General features: G+C 40.2%; 1 protein-coding gene across 5 annotated transcripts; it reads right to left on the bottom strand.

The window, feature by feature from the left end:
• Nucleotides 1-445: 445 nt before the first annotated feature.
• Nucleotides 446-21,741, bottom strand: LOC130161167 (regulator of G-protein signaling 20). Of its 5 annotated transcripts, none has more exons than XM_056364215.1 (5): nt 21,610-21,741; nt 5,448-5,611; nt 2,934-3,017; nt 2,580-2,814; nt 446-1,364 (listed from the first exon to the last, which is right to left on the bottom strand). In XM_056364215.1, exons 2-5 carry the CDS (start codon nt 5,606-5,608, stop codon nt 1,176-1,178), a joined length of 669 nt encoding a protein of 222 aa, XP_056220190.1. In that variant the 5' UTR covers nt 5,609-5,611; nt 21,610-21,741; the 3' UTR covers nt 446-1,175. The 5 variants fall into 5 exon arrangements, with proteins under 5 accessions (XP_056220190.1, XP_056220188.1, XP_056220186.1 ...); XM_056364213.1 differs by lacking the exon at nt 21,610-21,741 and adding an exon at nt 6,800-7,024; XM_056364211.1 differs by lacking the exon at nt 21,610-21,741 and adding an exon at nt 6,399-6,793.
• Nucleotides 21,742-22,195: the final 454 nt, after the last annotated feature.

Genomic DNA, 22,195 nt, shown 5'->3' with positions numbered 1-22,195 from the left:
GTGCAGTTAATGAAGGCATTTATCAAGGAAAAAACACCAAACATTTGTCGCTTGTAGGGTCTTAGATATAAGGATTTCCTGATTTTCTATGTTTTAAATTATTGTAAATTGAATATTTTTGGGGTCTTGGATTTGTCGTTGAACCAAACTACCAACTTAGACATTAACTTCAGCTTTTTGTAATGTGTGGTGGGTATTTTTCAGTGTTTTTGACATCACAAAACAACAAATCAAAACAAATAACAACCTTATTTGTAGGATATTACATTAGCTAATCAACATAAATGACTTGAAAACAGAGCACATATGCAGAGATGACAATAAAGGTATAATATTAAAGGCAGCTTAATATGCAATCCATGTAGGAAACCTGTCAAATAATGTGTTTTACCTTAAGAAAGAATAGAATATTTTGTTAATGTTCACGACACACAACAGCAAAAACAACATACGATTGTGCTTTATTTAATCTGTGAGAATTCAGCTATTTCACACAAATTCCTTTTTAAATACACAAATATATCAGTGGTCATGGTCATGTATTCAGTTTATTTTTCCCTGTTTAGTTTAAATTAAATATAGTATGACTAATATCACAGTATTGAAACACAGACAAGATCTATTTCCGGGTATCAGCTCATTGAGATGTAAAAACGTTTATCTTTGAGAAGAGCTGAAAGCACCAACATATGAAGTCGTTGTCGCACCATTCATGTTAGACCAAAGGTGCTAGTGTAGAAGATCTTATTCCAAGGCACTTTCCTTCTTCTTAAGTTACCGCTAAATAACTACTAGTTTCTACAAGGACTGGATATGCATTAAGGCTCACAATATACCTAAATACAGATGCAGTGCTCACAGATACATGCTTTCCCTCATTAAACAAGGTAGAAAAGTGCAATGTCAAGCGTTTGGGAATATATAAAAATATAGATATGTTTTTCGAACAAGTAACTGATGCTGGACCTAGCATTTGTTCTTGCTTGCTCCAAGGATTTTGGTAAGCTAATCATGGGTAAATAAACAGCAGTTACAGCTGGATAAAGACCGGTTTTAAGTAGTGTTCATTTTCCTGTCTGTCTCTCTAAATAGCAGGACTCCAAGAGGAACACAAAACTCCTTCGGGTGGGACGCATGCGCCATATTGAAAAGCTAAGTGTGTGGCAGTGGAGAGTCTATGGCTCAGGGGGAGGCTCCTCCAGGCTCTTCAGCAGATCTGTGTACGCGGTTGAGTTTATGAAGCGGGGGTACGAGTCTCTCTGCATCAGCGTGTAGATCTGTTGCTGAGCGTCGTCGAATGTGTGCGAGGTCGGCTCCAGCATGTTGCGGTTTATCACGTCCCGAACGCGAGAATCCAGACTGACCTGGAGAAGATGAGACAAAGGAGTGGTGGTCAATTAAACGCATCATATAGACCCAAAATGACCAGTTAATTGATCAGTTAGCTGATTGACAGAAAATGCAAAAACTTAATTTAAAAGACTATTAAAGGTCCTGTTGCCACTGACCACAGATGACCTCTTTCCACTGTCGCCCCGAACACAATATACCTCAAAGTCTTGACTGTTTCATTATGGTTCAGTGGCCACAGACTTTAACTGAACTATTTCACTCCAAAAAGATGCATAAAAACTAGTTTAGAGCAGTTTTTTGTTGTGTTGTTGGGAAAAACACCTACAAGTATTAACATCATACACCAACAACAATATATGTGATTCTGTTAAAAAGAAAAACAGACCTTAATGTGTGGTCTGTCTGTAACTGTCAGCAACAATGCTAAACGCTTACTGCTGTTTGTGAGGATTTGCTCCTGTTGTCATTTTGTGTGACAGCTGAAGAAATAGTTTGACATTTTTGGAAATGTGCGTTCTCATTTTCTTGCCTTGAATTTGATGATAATTGACCCCACTCTCACATCTGTGTTAAAAGAGACTGTTAGCCGGCTGTAGGAAGTTCAAAAATATCCTGACAGCACCTCAAAGACTCGCCAGTGAACATGTTTTCTCTTGTAACAAACTAAAGAAGTCTCCCCTGTTAACAGTCTTAATGCTAGGCTAAGCTAACCAACTGTCTCTAGCTTCATACTTTGTACGTCTCAGTGTGTTCTGAGAAATTATAATTGGAGTTTTTGTACTTTACAAAAAGAAAAAGTGATTAATCGAGAAAATAATCTTCAGATAAATTGACCATTAAAATAATCATTAGTTGCATCCATAAATGACCAGTTTCATGATCCATTAATCTGCTGACTATAAAAATGGTTTAGTCTGTTGTCAGACAATGTGAGAATGGCCATCATATTATCCCAAAACTTGAGTTAAGTCTTTATAATTGCTTAATCTGTCTAACCAATAGTCCAAATATTTAATATCCATATTCAATATGCAGTAATATGACACAGAAAAGCAGAAAGACTTCAAGAAAGTGACTCCAGGGGAGATTTGGCTTTTTTCCTTGATAAATAATCCTAACGATTAATCGATTATAGTTTGATACTTAAGTTAATGTTTAATTTTCTGACAATTGACTAATTAACCATCAGCACTATAATCATAGCAACTATAACCTTAGTGGCTCACCTCTTTAGGGGAAAGGATTGAGATGAAGTCCTCGTATATTTGACGGACTTTCTCCTCCACCACAGTCTTGTTGGTCTCCTTTTTGAGTTCCTCGCAGGCGAGCCAGAACATCATGTTCTCCTCACTGAACTCTGTCCGCAGGAACTGCCTGAAGCAGCCGCGACCCGCCGCGCTTTTCATCACCTTCTCAAACGACATCGTCCAGGAGCGGGCGTCTTCCAGACTAGGCTTCGGGCTTAAAGACAAAGGTTGATTGTTATTTGATTCTCCTGATGACTCCACACTGCACATCATGAAATCTGGAGTTTTGTTGAAAAGCTCCATTGAGGATTTACTGTGTTTATCCGTTTTTACCTTTCTTCACAGTTAGTTATTCCCTCTGTCCTGTGTTCAAAAGTGGATCTCTGAATTGTCTCGTCCTCACTCCTAACAGTCAGACTGGAAGAGAAAAACACAATGACAGCTGCTTTGCTTTGATCATGTGGCTATTTTAAAGTCATTTGTCAACCAGGTCTGATTTTCCCACCAGCACATTGTAACAGGTCATTTTAAATAGCTCTTGAATATTTTCTATTTTTGTCACTAAAATAAAAGATAAATAGATGGAAATAAATAGATAATAGATTGAGATAATAAAAAAAAAGCTAAATATGTATTTATGTTACACAAATAGATGTTTATTTTTTCAGAACCTTTGTAAAAAAAAAGGGAAAACTCATCTTTGGTTGAACTACTCATAACATATGTCCACATTAAGACCATAAATCCACTAGATAACGCCTCATTTTTAATCTGTCACTTAAAGTTTCCTTTTAACTGGAACCAAACAGCTTTGCTCAAACCATCAAAGCAGCATGCAGGCAGGGTTGTCCACATACTTTTGGACATGTACCATATTCTAACATCCTTACAAAATGTATTTAAAGTTTTAAGTTTATTCCTTGTGTTACGTAGCATCAATAACAACAAAAACCTATCACATGCATTGATTTTTCTATATTACGGCCTAGCAGAGGCTGTTGTTCGTTCCACATTTCGAATCAACAGAACAACTTCAGTAGATCCAACACGATCCAGTGGGAACGTTTGCGTATTTAGTAAAGTGTGTCAAAAGTCCACCTCATCCTGTGGGGATCACAGTGCGTAATTAAAATGTTTCCAACACCTGATGTAGCAGCTGGCCGTAGACTAATTGGTTCAGGTGAGAGTCCACTGTGAGCCATCCCATCTGGGAATGTGGCTGTTGTAGCTGTGCAACAATTAGATGGAATTGATATAGATGTAGAGACAAAACCTATTACTCATCCCCAGTGGAGTGAATTAACACGGCCATGTTCTGCACACGGCAGGTTGGCTGTGCTCGGAGGAAAGCTCAAGTAAACTGTTGATAATTCCAAAACAGATTAAATCCCCCCGTGGCCTCCATCCAATGAGATCCAACGTGGGTCACGGGACCAATGTGGATCTGTTTTTGTGGGATCACGGCGCGAGCTGCAGCGGTGTTGAATGGCTGAAAGGATGGAGCCAAAAGTTGCATCCTCTTTTTGAGCTCCCGAATGAGACCAAGAAGAGGGACATCTTCATATTTTACAGGTGACGTTAGAAAGTTCCAAGTAATTTATGTGTGATTTTCCGTCGGCCTTATGAAGCGCTTTACGGACAGACAGGTTACATATCTGTGTCACATAGATAACCAAATATCCATAACCAAATGACTGCTGAAGGATTCCTGGCATTTTCAAACACCTGGTGTGTTGTTCTGTGCACTTCAACTGTGGTGGAATTTTTCATATGTAATAGAAAGAAATATTCCATCTACCGGCGCAGTCTTTCCAAGCCGTGTGTGCAAGATTCAAAAGTCTGCTACACTGCATTCGCAAACTGGCTGTACTTGACGCGCCGCAATGCACTTGCAGAAAACCAAGCCTAGTATATACATCCATAGTAAACTGATTAATACAGTAAAACACAACAACAGAGCGCTCCTTTTAAAACCATTGAAATGTACAAGCAAAATAGTTTAGCACACGTGAAAGGAAATGGATGCAAAAAACAAAAAATGTTTGCAACAGCTTTCTGTGTATTTTTCTCAGGAAAGGCGAGGTGGGTTTAAAATTTTTATATTATATAAACATGACAAAATAGATTTCACACCAGCACAACTGACATTATTATGCATAATCTGTTTTATAGAATTAAGTGTATGATGAAAAATGACCTGATATCTGTCATGTTAGAGATGTCAAAACCTGCGTGTTTGTGGTTACATTTCCAATCTAGTCATATTCTAGGTATATTCTCGCTATTATATTTTATTCTGTAGGCCTATTTTATATTTCATGCTGCATTAAATAGAAAAATCTCCAATGATGTAACATTGAACACTACAATATAAAGTGTGTGGACTGTGGATTCATAAAATGTCAGCAAAATAAAAGCCAAAGATATTTAATTTACAATGTCCTGTACAGCGACTAGTCGATTAATCACCTACTTGTTTCAGTTCTACTCTGGACTTGCACCCCTCCCTATAGGAAACAGATACAGCAACTGCGGTATTCATACTTCCTGGAGATGTTGTGAGCAGGGTAATACTTACTCTCTAAGTTTAGTGTTGGCAGCAATTGACAGACACGCTGGTGGATGGGAGGGTGAAAAGCATCATATCAACCTAGAATGTGTCCATTAATCACTCAGTAAATCACTGTGCGGAGGAAGACATATATTTACTAGGCTATACACAGAACACACAGTTAATGGGCCCTTAGTGTCCCCCTCCCCCCCCATCCTCCCACCCCCCCTGTGCCTTGGACCACATCTCTCCCATCTCCAGCCCTGCGTGTGTGGGAAGCAGTGGAGTGTGATTACCAGGAGCAGCTACAGCAGCAGCACCAGCAGAAGCAGCAGGCGTTTGAGGCGTTGGTGGTGGGGGTGTTTCCCATTCTGTGGCGCGCTTGGAGGACACTGGCAGCTGCTTCCTGATGAACCTGCATCTGTCTCTTACGCATCTCCACCCGCTCTGAGCCCATGGACTGCAAGGAAGAGAAAGACGGGGAGACCACGGTGAGAGAGAGAGAGAGAGAGAGAGAGAGCCGTGGGGAGGAAGGAGGTTCCACTCGGAAGATTATTACCGCATTAAGCTGGAGCATCTCACATACACACACACATCACAGTCCAAGAAATCACACGAGCTTGAAGATCTGACAGGAGGCCTGCATCTTCCCGAGGAAAAAAAAAAGAAAAGAATTCAACCTGAATTCAGCAATAAAACCTTCATCAATCTCTTCCTGAAATCCTGCAAATTTCTACTGACTATTTGCTTGAAAAAAAAAAACACTATCTGAAGCGAGATCTTGCGGAATGCACGACCATGACGCGTGGGGGTCAACTTCTGTGCAATGCAGCCTCAACACACGACATTTCTTCTTTCTGTTTTTGTCTTTTTCTTTCTTTTCTTTTTTTTTTTATCAAGAAACAAAGTGTCGTGCGTTTAAGGTTCTGAAATCTCAATGCAAGCGGCTCAGAAAACCAATGGCAAATGTCCTACCGGTTTGTTGGATCACGCTGAATGTAACAAAACCAAACTGTGATGAGCAACAACCCTCCTCCTCCTCCTCCTCCTCCTCCTCCTCCTCCTCCTCCTCCTCCTCCTTTCTCTGTCTATGAGGGATGAGCAGCGATGATAGCGACAAGGCGTTACTCTTGGACCGCAGCAATCGCATCCATCAGTCGCATCCTCTACACACACACACACACATGCACACACATGCACACACGCGCGCGCACACACATGATGGTCGATTCAAGAAATGCAATTACCCTAAAGCAAGCAGCGTGCAGCCATTTATAGAAACATAATGACATTATGCGATCGGGAAAGCTGATAATTTACAGTGCAGTCAGATGATTTTTATTCTGTCACAAAAAAAAAGAAGAAAAACAGCAGATCTGCAAATGTTCAGGCTACACTGGTTTGATCAACCATCTTCTCCTTTTAATGCAGATCACAATATGCAACGCGAACTGTCCGATGTGAATCCTAATGTTTCTGGTGGCTGGAATATCCAGATAAAGATGCTCCGGCTTCACTGGATCCTGAAATTATCCGCCTCATTCTCCAAAAAAAAAAAAGAGAAAAAGATGCGCAAACACCAGGTTGTATGATGATTTCAAGAGGCCTGCGCCGTTCAGTAAAGAATCAGATATAAAGGCGTACTCACTGTGTCACCATGAATGCCAGAATACAGGTGATTTTTTTTTTTTTTTTTTTTTTTTTTGGCTCGATCACATCCGTCTGCCTCGACTTGACACAAACCAGTCGGTTTCCTCTCCGCGCATGCGTTTCCTGCAAGTGTGAAAAGATGTTTCTGCGCCCATGCATTAGCGGCCGGAACACAATGTGCGCTGCGCTGTAACACGCAGCTCCTTACAGGACAGACTGAGGCTGGCAGCAGAGTGCATGGCACAGATAATACTGAGATTATGGTAATTGATTATTGATCTGTTTGGAGAGAAGCTGCTGCTGTTGTGTGTTTCAACAGACTTTACGGTGTTTGGATCGTTTCTACTGAGGCAAATTATGAGGAAATGTATTATATTAAATATATTTTTGTCCCCCTCGAACCCCACCACGAGTCATTCATAAAACTGAATATAGGAATTTTGTCAATGTTACAAGGTAAATACATGAAATGACGCGTTCCCTCTAAACGTTGATGCGCAGAAGCTTTAAATAATTCAATCAAACATCTGGAGACCCCAATCCCCGCATCTGCACCTTCACCTTCTTTCCTGAAGCGCACAGGAGCCACAGTACCACCTGTGTCCACCAGAGGGCAGCGGTGAACCATGTAAAAATGCTATAGGCCTCGGACCCCCCCCCCCCAAAAAAAAAAAAGATAAATAAATAATAATAATAAAAAGAAAAGAGTTGATTCAGTTAGGAGAGCTGAAACTTGATTAAAACGTTTTCCCCAAAATATTTCTGATTATTATAATTAGTAACATTATTATTTTAATGTTCCAATTATATATTTTTTCCCGGCTCCATTACACATCTCACAGCCCCTCAGATTTATCCTGTGAGCCTCCGGAGGAGCTCGACCCCTGAGAAAAACCCAACAAAACCCAAGTGTAAATAAAGTAGCTGAGATAAAACTAGCTCCACCTTGAGATGCTACAACAGAAAAGTACTACTGCTGTGAACTAGTCATGACAATCAGTCACATAGACCTCTCTTCTGCAGAACCAGTGCTTACATTTTTACTTTTTTTTCTGTTCTTAAGTTGGATTTTGAATGCACGACTTTGTTTACTGCCAAATGTTGAATATATTGAGTCCAAAATATCGGACTCAGCCTTACGTAACCAGTCATGTGCAATCTGTGTGTATTTGATCAACAGTGTGAGTGTTTTCAACAGTGTCAGTGAGGATGGCAGTAAACCTGAACACCAACTAAAAGGCTTGAATTTATTTTAGATGCTGTTTGTTTGTAGTTAGGAGGCAGCTGGCCTTTCATGAACGTGTCCTTAAATATTCTAGCGCTGGATAATCGCACCAAAACAGAACTTATACATCTCAGTGCAGCACAGTCACGTATATACTATCTCCCAAACACACGCAGTGGTGGAAAGCTAATCAAACTGAATACATTTTCTTATTCTTGCTCAGTGTCAGTGCACTGCACATATTGTGGAATGAAATTATGCGGTGCAGCTGAAGCTGCAAATATGACATCGGAAATATGCTAAATGGTGATTGCAGCAGAGGAGGAATATCCATCCCCTTTCACTATGTATGTGTGAAACAGCTATAAAACAAATTTAGTATAGAGAAGTCTCCAGGTCCGAGCCTCATAATATATCACACGTCTTGTAGCTGTAGTAATCTTTGAGAGGAATTGCCTTTTTAATGGACCCTGCTCTCTGGTGGGGTAACAGTTACTGTGATCTATAGCCGCAACATATAAGCACACGTGTGAATCTTTCAATCTTTTCTCATGGGTTTAAGCACCTATAAACTGTCAGCAAATCCACCTTTAATGTAGGTGTATCATTTCTAAATTCGATATGGTTTCAGTTTCAGAGCTTGCAGCCCTCTACAGAAAAAAATCCAGCTTTCCAAAACACATTCAGTAAATCACCCATCCAGCTGTCTGCTGAGGCAGTTCCCAGCAGAGTGGAACGTACAAAATGTGCAGTTACATTGACTCTGGTCATTATTGTTCCCGCTTTCCCAGTCTGGAGCTTGATTCTTTACAAGCCATTATTCCTACTATGGCAGTGAGTAAAAATCTTTTAATGAGTTGAGCCTCAAAAGTCATTGTATTTCACTCTTTTTCGCTCTGTAATTTAAAGTAGAGCTGCGACTTGAGAGGCTTTCTCTTGAGTTTATCTCAGAGCCACAGAGGTTTCCACTATAATGACTCTTCTTCTTTTTTATCTGGTTGATTAAATGCCTTTGTTGCAAAGCTCCACGGCTCGGTTGGACGTGTTGGACTGTTGCATATCGGAGTGAGAGGGTGACACAGAAGAGGCCTGCAGAACGCTGCAGGGCTCGACAGGGCACAGCATGAGTTTTGGAGAGTGAGGATTCCTGGAAGTGTCCTCAGGTAACTCCCATCATAAATGGACCTTGAGTGAATTTTTTTTTTTTTGTCAAACTGCTATTGGCGTATCTGAGGTCAAAATGTCTTCATGAGGTTTGGACACATTTATCAAGTGGCTTTTGAATGAATTGTGCTCGTGTGTAAGCAGTTTGGGAAATACATTTATTCTTATATCCTTATACCACTCTCACGCCTGTGTGATACAAATATGAAGCTACAGGCAGGAGATGGCTAGCTTAGCTTAGCATAAAGACTGGAAACAGGAGGTTATCTACTCATGATGTTGATGTTATCTTTTATGAAGTGTTTTTACTTATAAATGCAAAATAGAGGAGTTAAAGTAAAGTGTTTTTGATGCTGTCACTCTGAGGCCCTGCTGTGTTTTACATCTGCTCTCTGATCTAACCCTTTCTCTGCATGTAAAACAGTCAAACCAACCTTATATTGAAATTGCATTCATCAGAGGATCTATACGAGCCTTATTTAAAATGATTTCAAGAATGAGCTCATCATAATGGTTTATCAATTACGGCAGTCACTTTTTTTCCAATTTAAACTTCAATGCACATATAGAAGCAGTTTCCCACCACTGCCAATGACTTGCAGCTAATTTCCAATTTACCTCGCAGCAAAGCTTTACACTGGAGGAAATTGGTTCGCCTCAACTTTAACCATCTGCAGGCGACTATAAGGATTGTACCGCCTGCAGGAGCGAGCAGCCAAGAGAAACATAAGGAGCAGAAAGACCTCCGACTGCATACAGCCTGACAAAAAGGGCGTCTTCATTCAGCTTAACTCTGACACTTTCATTTTAACAGAATGACGACTTCACAAGTGTCATAATTTGTTTTCCTCCCGGCCCAGCTTCGTAGATGTCTAAAGTTTTGGTCGGAGCTGTCATTTTCAAAGAGTTGTTTGCGTGCAGTACGTTGTGGAAGGCAATACGCTGTGACAGGCACTCACAGTGAACATCATCCATATATGATTTCCTTGCAGCAGGGAGGTGGAATCATGATGATGAATATTACCTTTCTAGGATTTGTGGTAGAGCATTAAACTTTTATTTTTTTTCATTCAGAACTTGAATTAAAAATGTATGTTTCCTGACGTCTTCCTGTACAACGTGTGCTCTTTCTGCGGGCATGGTGAGTAATGCTTCCAAGCTCCATCACATCTGTGTGTGCACTGCATACTGTACGTTTTTCTATCTTAATAAGATATGTCGCCAAAAGTATATGGACACCCAAACATTACACCCTTATGAGATTATTGAACAGTTTTGCAAATGTACTTAATGTAGCCTATCAAAGTAAAAGTATTCATTGTGCAGAAAAGAAGTTATAATCTTTCTGTTATATTTGGTCGAGGTAGAACTAATTTGAATCGTTTTGTTTTCTAATAATTATTTCATTTTTTTTTTATTCTTTATTGTTTCCACAAAAGCAGAATAAGACTCTGCCCATTGCTTTTCTATTGTTTGAGTAATTTGAAGTGCTCTTTACGTGTATATACACTCAGGGGGAACAATAACAGGAGCACCTGACTGTAGCATAATGTAATCCAACACAATAGCCCTGCAGTCAGAGTGCATGTGAGTCCTGAACTCCCAGGGGAAAGAGGCAGTAATGAGAAGCACAGAGAGCAGGTAATGGAGCGACGAGGATGGAGGTACTTCATATTCACACCTCATTCACTGCTCACCAGCAACAGTGTCCACAGTCTGAAGTCTGAAGGCAAACACGTAACAAACTATTTTTCTTCAGTCACCAGGGAAACTGAAATCATTTGTTGGACCCCCCCCTCAGGTTTCTTTTGGCATCTGACTTATATAGCTGATATGTCATTCAGTTGTCATGATAAACTGAAGGCATCCATCCACCTCCTCTGTCTCTGAGTGCTCATACATCCTGCAGAGATCTATAGTGACACCATACGTCTTGGTGTTTTTCAGCACAGCCAGTCAGGTGGCTCCTCACTGCCTTTAAGATTTGTCTGGAAGCCTGTTAAGGTTTAATGTTCTGCCTCCTCTATTACCGAGTTTCAAGGCTTAACTCGTCTCCTGTAGACAGCAATGTGGAAAAAATACAGCAACTAATTAGAGATCTCTCAGGAATAAAATCAAGGTTGGGCGAAATGGAATATGTTCCTCCAAAAATAATTGGACGGAGACAGTGATGGCTTCCTGCTGATACAGGCAACTATATCTATATGGTAAAACTGATGTCAGATAACTCAATTGTGACCAAGTATTGTGTTTTGGCTTTGTAGGATACCTCTCTGATTCCTTTCCATCCATTCCCTTCTACTGTTCTGGAAGCAAACACAATCCTTCCTGCACTCCAATACTGTGTGATCCTTTATCCTGCTGCCTGGAGAGCTGCCTCATTGCATCATCGCGAGCGCCCACAACCCAGTAGGTAATTCACAGCTAACACCAGTGACATTTTTCCTTTTTATTTTCAGCAGTTTGTTTATGACAAAAGGAGCAGGAGGACTCTGGGTGGCAGATACACGCCCACACATATGCAGCGGGTCATTTACTCCTTGACGGCCCATCACCTCTACATCACAACAGCAAAGAATGTCTCTAATGATCCAAATGGAGCTTTTATAAATATATAATTTAGATGAAAGTATTTTTATTTCTTCCCTCTTTAGCTCTATGCTGAATCTGCAAACCCCCTTTGATTAGCAGATAATAGTTTGCTTCCAAAAATAGAACAAATGGACAAATTATTTGTAAATTTTAGCTCCTCAAAGAACCAGTGAACCAGTTTTCCTCACGAGGCTGAAGAAGTAAATTCGCTGCAAAGAGAGGTAAAGACGAGTTTGGCTGGTTGTAGTTGGTGGAGTGGAAAAAGATGTTGTGGTCCCCTGTTTTATGATGAGCCAGTAATGTGGCTTACAGGATAACTTCACAGCTGCTCAGAAGAAAAAAAGGGCAATCTATTTATGGATGCAAAATCTGCTTTCGTAATTTTTTTGCATGCAGAAGTCCAGTGTCACGTTTGTTGAGTTATTTGTTGTTTTTATCCTCATGGTGAGTCACAGTGATTCATATTCAGTGTAAAAGGTCTTTTTTTGATTGTAATTGCAGAAATGGGCTGTTTATTACTTGAAGCATGACTTAATTATTTTGGATGTAGAACCTCAAGTACATAATGAATTAAATTTCATGTTTATGGTTAATTACTAAATTATTTGCTGTATGAATTCAAGATCAATTCAAATGTAAGGAGGAAGGTTCTTATAGATATTTATTACCTTATAAATGAAAACATGGGTATCCTGAAGCCTTTTAGAAGTCACTATTGACCATCCAAATTATTCATATAATTCACAGTGATGAGTGTGATAGTTGTCGTGAGTAATGAATGAAATGGCACTGTGGGAAATGGCATCCAGTAGTTTAAGCAGTATGAGCAGGATATCTCCATAATCCAGTATTAACAATACATTGAATAATGTTTTTTCTGTTTTGAAATGAGAAACAACTTCCGGTCATGTATAAAAATCCAACATGAATGTTTAGCTTGTTCAACTTTTTGTGTTTTGTAGGACAATCTGCTAATTAACTAAATCAGTATTTATTTTTTTAAAGAATTTTTGGGGCTTTTTGTGCCTTTAATGGACAGGACAGTAGAAGACAGGAAATGGGGAGGCAGAGAGAGGGGGAATGACACGCAGGAAAGGGCCGTCCGAAGCAGGAGTCAAACCGGGGGCCAGCTGCAGCGAGGACTGTAGCCTCTATATATGGGGCGCCTGCGTAACCCACTGCGCTACGTGATGCCCCAAATCAGTATTTATAATGCTGTAGTTTATCTATTAGATTTCCATTAAGAGTATGGAAAAGTTATGTTGCCCTTGTTTAAAGTAAATAGCAGAGGGCCTAATATTGATCCCTGCGGTACACCTTTACCAGCCATCTGGGAACTGATGTTGCTAATTCTCTAGAAGGATGACATTACATGTACATAATTAATTATTCACTACAGTTGTTTCCATTGCTTTTGGTAGCATGTAGCCTTTACCAATACAACAATACACCTCACGGTTTTTTCTATTATTCAAACTTTTCTTTTTTTTGTAATTCATGGTTCTTTATGCACAAATTGAAAATGCATATAAACACAGGTGGATGGAAGTTCACTTAGTGATTGCAGGATTTTTAAGACAAGAAAAGTTAAAACATATGCTGATGATTGCTTAGGTCACAAGCACATTTTTGTGTTATGGATACCTGATTATGACAAGATTATAGCCAAAGGGCTTCTCCCCTGGTTCAAGCTGAACATGATTGTCCAAATCAAATGTTGTCTTTGAGCTGGGATAACAGGTTTTAGGACCTTTTGTTAACATTATTTACAGAGGTTAATGAAAGGTAGCACTGACCTCATACGGTAGCAGCCACTGATGTGAGATCTCTTTTTTGCTCTCTGAATCCTCAATCTGCTCAGTCTCTGCTCACTTGAATCGCCCTCTGATTGAGCAGTGAGTGAGAGCCTGGGCAGTTTTGTGCACGCTGAAGTCATTTAAGGGGAATCAATGACCTACAGATGAGTCAGAGCTGGAGATGAGCTCAAGAAATAAATGCTGAGGGCAGTCAAACGAATTGGCTCAAATAGATACTTGAAACAGTTTTGCTTTTTGTTGCAATGGAGGTTAAGAGGGTTACGAACCCTGTCTCGGTCCAATTAGCTATTTTCAAAGCAATCAAATGAACATGAAATATGTTATGACCCATGTCTATAAAGTGCATCACCGCAGGAGCCTGTCTGTCTATTACTAAAAGTTTGCCATTTGATAAGATATGTAACAGTTTGCATAACGGACAATTTATGTTTGAGCTTTCTGACTTTTATGTTGGGACATTTGTTTCATTTCCTGTTTTATTTTTGTATTACTTACCATTGTGTGTCTTGTGGTTATTGTACTTCCTGTCTTTGTCCCGTTTCCCTCATTGTTGATTGTCTGCAGCACCCTAATGTGTTTCACCTGTGTTCTGTCACCACATGCCTCCCTTGTGTCTATTTAGTCTCTGTGCTCCCCTTTGTCTTTGTCAGTTCATCCTGTCTCACTGTGATACTCCTGTTTCCCAAGAATCTCTGCGCCTGTTCTTTGAGTCATTTGGAAATTTCGATTGTATTCCTCTTTTGTTCCAGTGTTCCCCTGTTTTCCTATGAAAATGGATTTTGAGTTCTGAGCATTTTCACAGTTTTTGTAAGTCTCTGTTTTTTCCTCATTTAATAAATCACCTTTTCACCTACTTTGGGTGGTCTGCATTTGGGCCCTTAAAGCTACATAACCTGACAAGCTGTTTTTTGATGGTTCAAGTTACATCAAGTTACAGAACTTTGATGGTTCTGTAACTTGATTTTTAATTAGCATGAGCTTTAAGCAAGTAAAGTAGATAGAAATTAAGATTAAACAAACAAATGTCTGTATTTATGAATCAAAGAAAGCAAGATCTCTGCCCACAGAGTGCCTGTTTCAAAGTCTTTTCCCATGTTTACAACATGCACAGTGTGACTAAAGCTGAGACACTTTGCCCAGGGAAATGCCACAATCACGTCCAAAAATATGTGCCTGCTGCAATCAAACCACTGAAAATAGCAGGCACATTAACCGTGTTGACTGTGATGCCAGTTTGGCAAATGAAACTCCATACTCAGTGATCTCTCATCCTATCAGAATGTAGGTATTTATATATTATGATTGAATGTACACACACAAACAATTTTTTTTAAATTATGACTTTTGGTGCAATTTTGTATCTTGTTGGTTCAATCCATCCTGGAGCCATAATCATGAATGAGGCATGAATATGGACGACCACTGCCTCCTTCACCCCATTACAGTCTCTCTGTGCCGGCTTATCTTAATTTTATGGTAATTTTATCACCTGGAAACACATATGGTAGCTTCTGTGCAATAATCCAGACAGGAAAATGAAAAGCAAATACAACGCAGTGCAAGAAGATGAGGGAATTTCAGAAAATATGCATTATAGCACTGCTTCGTATACAGACCATAACAATACTAGTTAGTGATTTCTAGTGACAAATCTTATTCCTTTCTCTATTATTCTTACATTTTGACTCTGAATGGCAACTTTCAAACTATTTGCATTTGAGTTAAGGCCACACAGGTTGTCTAGTTTTAATGAGTTTATCCTGAAATGAACAGACGCGCAGGTGACTGTGTCTCTAAACGTGCTGCTCTCTGTTTCATCGCAGATATGTATCCGTCTCTGCTGATGTACCTTCATCACTGTCAGCAATCCCCTCAACGCAGAAGCAAGTGAGTGACAAACCAAACCTCGCAGCGATGCATCCCAGCACACCTGGGAGAGCCTGAGAAACTGTCAGAGCACATCTGATCTGACGCCTGTCAAATCTGTTTTACTGTACACCTGCAAGGACCAAGTACACACTGTCTAAAAATACTGCTGCAGCTGGTGGGGGGGGGACTTTAGTGTCAGACTGTTCAAACTATTGTATCCACTCACTGATTTTACCGCTCTTGGTTTAGTGTGAGCAATAAAAGAAAAGGAAGAGGAGAATAATCGACTGTAATGAGATTTTCACAGCTACCATGCTGGTTTTATACAACATCCTAGGAGAAATCTTACGACCATCATCAAATCTGCTTGTGTGAGTGCTGTCTTGAAACTTGACAGCAAGTGTGTGTGTGTGTGTGTGTGTGTGTGTGTGTGTGTGTGTGTGTGTGTGTGTGTGTGTGTGTGAAATTGAAAACCTCAAGAGATTTACTAGAATAAAAATCACTGAGTTGCAGGAGTTTTTTTTTTTTTTCACCGTTCATTTATGAAAATAAATTGAAAAAAACAAAATGGCAAATTAGAAAAAAGGTTAAAGAATAAAAAGTCAATGCAGCATAATAAAGCATCATTCATCATTTACACTGACAAAGTGTCGATTAGTACGAGTCTCAGTCAAGATGTCTCGTGAGAGCAGAGCATAAAAAGAGCAGAGCACAAGGAGTATTAGATTTGATCATTTATCATTTATTAGGCAAAATCCCATTAAGACCACCTCCATGTTCCAACTGAATATTATGCATGAGGTGGGAAACAATATAAAAACATCAATCAAAACAAGCTAATAAGACAAAATGGAAAATACACATAACAATAGAGAAGTTGAGTTTGTTCCGGGGTTCAATCTAGTTAGAGTCTTTGCAAATTGTTGTATAAATAAAGATGAGGTTTTGTGTTGCAGACTTGACTTCTTAAACTTCTTAACTTCTTGCGATGGCAGCGTCCACCACTTTGGTCCAGACCTGAAATATCTCAGCAGCTACTGGATGGATTGATACTTTGCTCGGACATTCGTGGTCCCAGAAGATGAAGCTCAATGACTCCAGTGATATCCGGATGTCAGGGGGAATTTTCAATTTGTCCAGTATTTTAGTTTAAGACTATGACTTTACCATCACCCGCAGCTGTGCTTAGTGCTGATTCGCACTAATAAAAATGAACTCGGCCTATAATTTAAAATAGTTGCGATGCATTATTGGATGTTTTCTTGTTGTTATCTTGACTTCATGTTCTACATTTAATTTCAAGTCTTGATTTGTGTTTCACGACGTGAGACTGACTTGTGACTCAAGCAACGTTGACTTGCCTGAGCGACATTTACCTTTGTTTGTATTTTCAGTCTGTTATTTAACACAGGTTTCAGCAGCACATCTTCCAGTGGCACTGTAATTCTCATCTTTGATATCTTAAACCTGATCAGGGAGTCTTTGATCTTGTGTTTTCTTTGTGATTTTTCTTTCTGTCAGTTGAATCCATTTGATGAGCGGCGCTTTGATGAGCGGTGTCAGGCATCTCTCTCTCTCTCTCTCTCTCTTCTGACTGTGACGGGTTCAGTTCTGTCCCACATCATTTCCGGAAGGTGATCTATCTGCTCCTGCAGTCTCTACCTTTTATGCATGCTTTTGTTTGTCACTTAAATCATTCATACTGCTTTGTCTTTCACTCAAGTCTAACGTGCGGGCAGTCCTGTCTCAGACAGTTTACAACAAAGTACAAAAATAATTGCTGCTGGGTTAGGATTACATCTTTGAAAATGATGAGAGGATGAAAATTGCAGGGTATATGCTGCTCAGTACAAAAGATGTATATTTATATCAGCCTTGCTTTATGACAAGCTTGTAACTACAACTCTGGTGATGTTAGTGTTATGCAATATAAAGATTAAATGGACCCAGAGACCTCTGTCATTTTGTCGGTGTTATAAAAGTTGAAACCATCCTGAACAAAACCAGCGGAAGATAAAAGTAATTAATGCTTTAATATCCCTCACAAATAAGGCAACAGAGGTTTATTCAAATGTTATTTTGTAGTTTGTAGTTGTGAGCAGAACAATATGAAAGCATCCCCGTGTGTCTCGGATCATATATCTCACTTGTGGTGGTTTGTGGGAGAGTGGGCAGAGAGGAAAAGAGGAATTTTGGGAGAGGTATAAATTGCTGAACAGCAGACTTCACACGTATTGGCCTCGCCAAAGTGATGGAGCGGGGGGAGTGGAGGGTGTGAGCAAGTGGTGCTGTGGGGGGGGGGGGGGGTGGGGGGGGAGGGGACCATCTGAAATATTTACCACCTCAAAAACACAGAAAACCCAATTTATTTAGCCTGAAATCTGGTGGAAAATTTAATAACGGAGTCTGGGATCGCACAGCGCTCCGTTCATTTTCCTCAGAGCTGAAAGAGCAGGAGAAGCTGTTTACAGTGATGACGCCAGTTTTACATGAACTGGTGATCCTGATTTAGTAATCTCAATAAGCTCTTTATCAACTGGCTCTATTAACCTTTTTTTTTAAACTGTCTATGAGTGAGTGGGTTTAATGGATTTATTGAAGACTGGATGAGGAATGAAAACCTTGCTGAGCCATTTATTCCAGTGACAGCTCGTCACCCTGTGTACTCAGAACCCCCCCCCCCACCAAATCAGGTTCCTGTTACCTCCAAGTTCCCATCAAGTACAGCGCACACAGTGCAGTGTAGATGGCAGCTTCATTATGTTTTGCACAGAGACCCCAGAAACCAACCAGTGCTCCTTGACTGGAATACTACCTGGCACAAGGTTTCAGCACAAAACACATGACAAGATAGGGCAACAAGATTATGTAATGCAGGACTCAGCTGTTATCATACCCTCGGGGGCAGGTCGTTGGAGGCCTTTGCTTATATGACTTTGAGGCTATACATCCTCAACACTATGTTTTAGTTTTAAAATGCATCACCAGGTGAATGAATGAATGAATGAATGAAGCGCTACATTTATTAACAGAGGTTCATGTTCACAGTCCGGTCTGTGGTTGGGTTTAGACAACAAAAGCACTTTAGTTAAGGTGTTTGTGATTTGCCAAATATGTAGATCCAACGTTTCCCCATCACGTTAAACAGAAGACGTAATCCAACTGCAATTAGGTTTCTGTCAAACGTCTCTGCTGTTGCAAATTAGCTGTGTGAATGTAATTTCTCGGAGACAGTGTTGCCATTACCTGTCACAGGTGCAGCATCTACCTCTCCTGCGGTTTACAGGAGAAATAATGCAGCAGTTTCACTGAAAATAAATAGGCAAAAGAATCTTTATGAGAGCACATGAAAATATTTGTTCAGAGGGACAACCTGGTTAAATAAAAAAGAAACGTGACCCCATTTTACAGATGATCAATGTTGAGTAAAGATCCTTTCGTATATTTTGATTGCCTGGATTTAACTCACCCTGCAGCAGGTTAACCGTGCAGCACAGACCAACACAGCGATCAGTGTTTCCTGGAGGAAAACAACCTTTGTGAGGCCAGAGAGCCCAAACTTATCTCACTAAACGCCTCTGTGAGAAAACCCCTCAGAGAACTTTTAACATTTAACATTTAACACAACAAAAATAAATTGCTCATGTGAGAAACTTCTTGGCAGAACTTCTCCTCTTTGCATCCACAAGCCGATACATTTTAAAGTTTCCTGTGCAGTTTTGAAAATTTGTCATAACGCATCTTTATGCTGTAGTTGTCGAGTGTTTGCATTTTATTTGATTTAAAATCTTTAGAAGGAGCAGCTTCCATCAAATGCCGCAGGATTATATGATGAATTGACTGATAATCGTCAAAGTATTCTCTTCACAAGACAATTAAGACCAAAAAAGAAAAACCATCTAATTAACCTTTGTCAAACGAGTCCTGGTGTCCCACGGGAGATGAGGTCTATCGAAGGGACCTCGGCCTCCTCGCCAATAGATGTAGTTATCTGATCTGTGTAAAAACCTTCCTCTTTCATCCTGCGCGGTGGTAGCAGGTTATTTTTCTGGAAAGGGCAATTGGTGCAGCACACCTAGGATGTCGGCTTCAATCACCTCCCAATGAGCTGACATGACATGACTGACAGCAGCTGACCAGGATCCCACAGAGCCCAAGGCGGGGCGGGATAGAGATGCTTTAATTAAACCAGGGGAAAGTCAGAACAGAGTTTATTGATCTGATCTAAACCACCTTCTCTGTTTGCTCTGTGGAACAATTGCTTTTACTTTGCAAAGGGATTTCCTAAAAAAAGTATAGACTGCCGTGCGGCTGTCCCTCATTGCATTCTGAAAGAGACAACCAATTACCCAGTGACGAGCTGGTCCTTCTTCCAGAGCACACTCCAACCCAGAGTGATAACACGGTTCAGACGGAAAAGGTAAACTGTAAATAAGGTTGTTTTTTTTTTTTTGTCCGTTTGCTGCCCACAACCAAGATAAATGCACATTATCAGAGTGAAGAAAAAGAAAATACAACTTTCAGCACCACTGTAAATCAGCTGCTGCAGATTGTGCATGTCTGTCAACATCCGACGAGTTTCTCTCCTGGAACCAATAAAACTGTTGATTGAGATATTTTGACTGGTGAATTCATCTACAATGAGACCAGTGGTGAGCTTATCAGCCAGGCTTTGAATAATTCAGATTTCTGTGTATTTGAATAATTAAGCTTTCATATTTTTTTGCACTGGCTATATTTCAAAGACAGAAAATCCATCTGACATTAATGAACTGATTTAAAGAACTGAGGGGGGAGCGGGCCTCCGAGGAAACCTCTGCCTGAATGTGCATAAACTAATGCAGTTTAGATGGAGGAGTACGGTGCTGTATATTCATGTGAGTTTTCAGACCAGAGACAGAGATGCACATATCTTTTTTTATAAAATGTATTTTGACCACACAAACTTACATTGATTAATTCTATGTATTTAAACAGTCAGACAAGGATTAAGACTCTTTTCAATCCACTAATTAGTATTTTGTACTGATAGTGAACTGCAGGTAATACACCAGCTATGAATGACACAACCCCACGTCAAATCAGCCGAACTATCCCTTTAATAGAGCAAACTGATTCAGTAAATCGCAGCTTCGACGCAATGGAGAGACTTTGCAGATGAACGAGAGTGATGTCTTTACAACTAGCCGGTGCAACACGATGCAACACGATGCTGTGCTGCAGAAGCAGAAGGTCAGAAGAACAACGCGGCTCAACCGACAAATTCAGGGACTTATTTTGCATAATTTCCCCAAGCATGACTTCGTGTGGTAACATGTCCAATAAACACAGCATCAACACAGACACTGTTTAGATATGAGACAATAAATAAAATAAATAAATAAACGGTAAGAGGGTTGCTTTCATTTGCCATGCACGCCCATGGAAGGAACTTAACTTGATTTGTTGGTACTGACATTAGACAGTTACAGCACACGGGACTGACACTTTAGCTGCAGGCCGGGCGCCATATGGGGGTGGGTGCGACGATTAGTGGTGTAGAGGAGGGTAAACGCATGTAAATGCTGTTTGGCAGCATCTCAAAAATCTGAAACTGAGTTCAAGTGTATGCCCCACGGGCTTCGTATTAATGCTTTATACATGTCGGCGCACGATTAGTTTTGTGTAATTCTGGGGTCACTTGTGTTGTCCTCCATTGGATTATAGCGTCCTCATCAGCCCACCACTTTGTTCTAAGTGCTAATAAAAAAAAGCAAAACAAGCAGAAACCTCCTCTGTAATGAAGCCAGCAAAAAAAAAAAAAACACTGACTGCTGTTGATTCAGCGGGACAGATAGTCCATTGAATCAAATATCACATCAGTTATTTGCAGCATAGATTTTCCTAACGGTGACTCCATGCTTGAGATTATCAAGTGAAGTTTTATATAAGGGAGTAAACAGAGAATATCAAGACAAAAGTGTTCACCTCCCACTTTCAGGACACCTCTCTTGTGATTGATGGTATTTAAAATGAGTGTTGTAGCACTCAGAGCAGTGGAGCAACACTTCCTGAAGCGAGCAGGATTTCCTCTGCGAGTAGCACAAAGAAGCTACACACAGAACTGTACGAGAAGAGTGGTTTTTCTTTTCTGTAACTCACCTGTCGCCGCGCTCTCCTCCCAGATCCCCTTCGACAGCGGTTGACCTCGGTGTTCTCGCCAGTTCCAGTCACCTGATCCCAACACCCACCTGCGCACCTGCTTCTTATTCCTCAATAACCCCTCGCATGTACAGTACACCTGCACGTGTCCGCCTCCTCTTTGTCAGATTGTTTATCGAACCATCCTCCTAGCCGTGGCCTTCCACACTTTTTTTTCTCTTTTGCTTTTTCTTTTTTTTTTTTTTGTCTGCATTAATTTGCCTTTTTGGACGCGTTTCCTGCTACTAGACAACCATCTGGACTCAGCTGCCTGTTGCCAACCTTTTCCTGCATCACTGAACGAGTAAACTGTTTTTATTCCATCTGCCTGGATTTAAGGGCCAGATATAACAGCCTTTTTTTAAGTGTTTATTTGTCTGAAATGATCATTTTTCGCATTAGACATGTTTCATATTATTACAACTGTGCTTTACAATATTATTATTGTTATTATTCATCTCACAGTGCACACCACCAGTATCTGTTTTTACTCCAACCTTCACTTATTGGTGCCCGCAGAAGGTGTTATATCTTTAAAGTGAAGTGT

This window comes from Seriola aureovittata, chromosome 20 (genome assembly GCF_021018895.1).
Source record: "Seriola aureovittata isolate HTS-2021-v1 ecotype China chromosome 20, ASM2101889v1, whole genome shotgun sequence".
NCBI classification, from domain to species: domain Eukaryota; kingdom Metazoa; phylum Chordata; class Actinopteri; order Carangiformes; family Carangidae; genus Seriola; species Seriola aureovittata.
The sequence above is the reverse complement of the archived record's forward strand: the minus strand, read 5'-3'. Positions and strand labels throughout refer to the sequence as shown.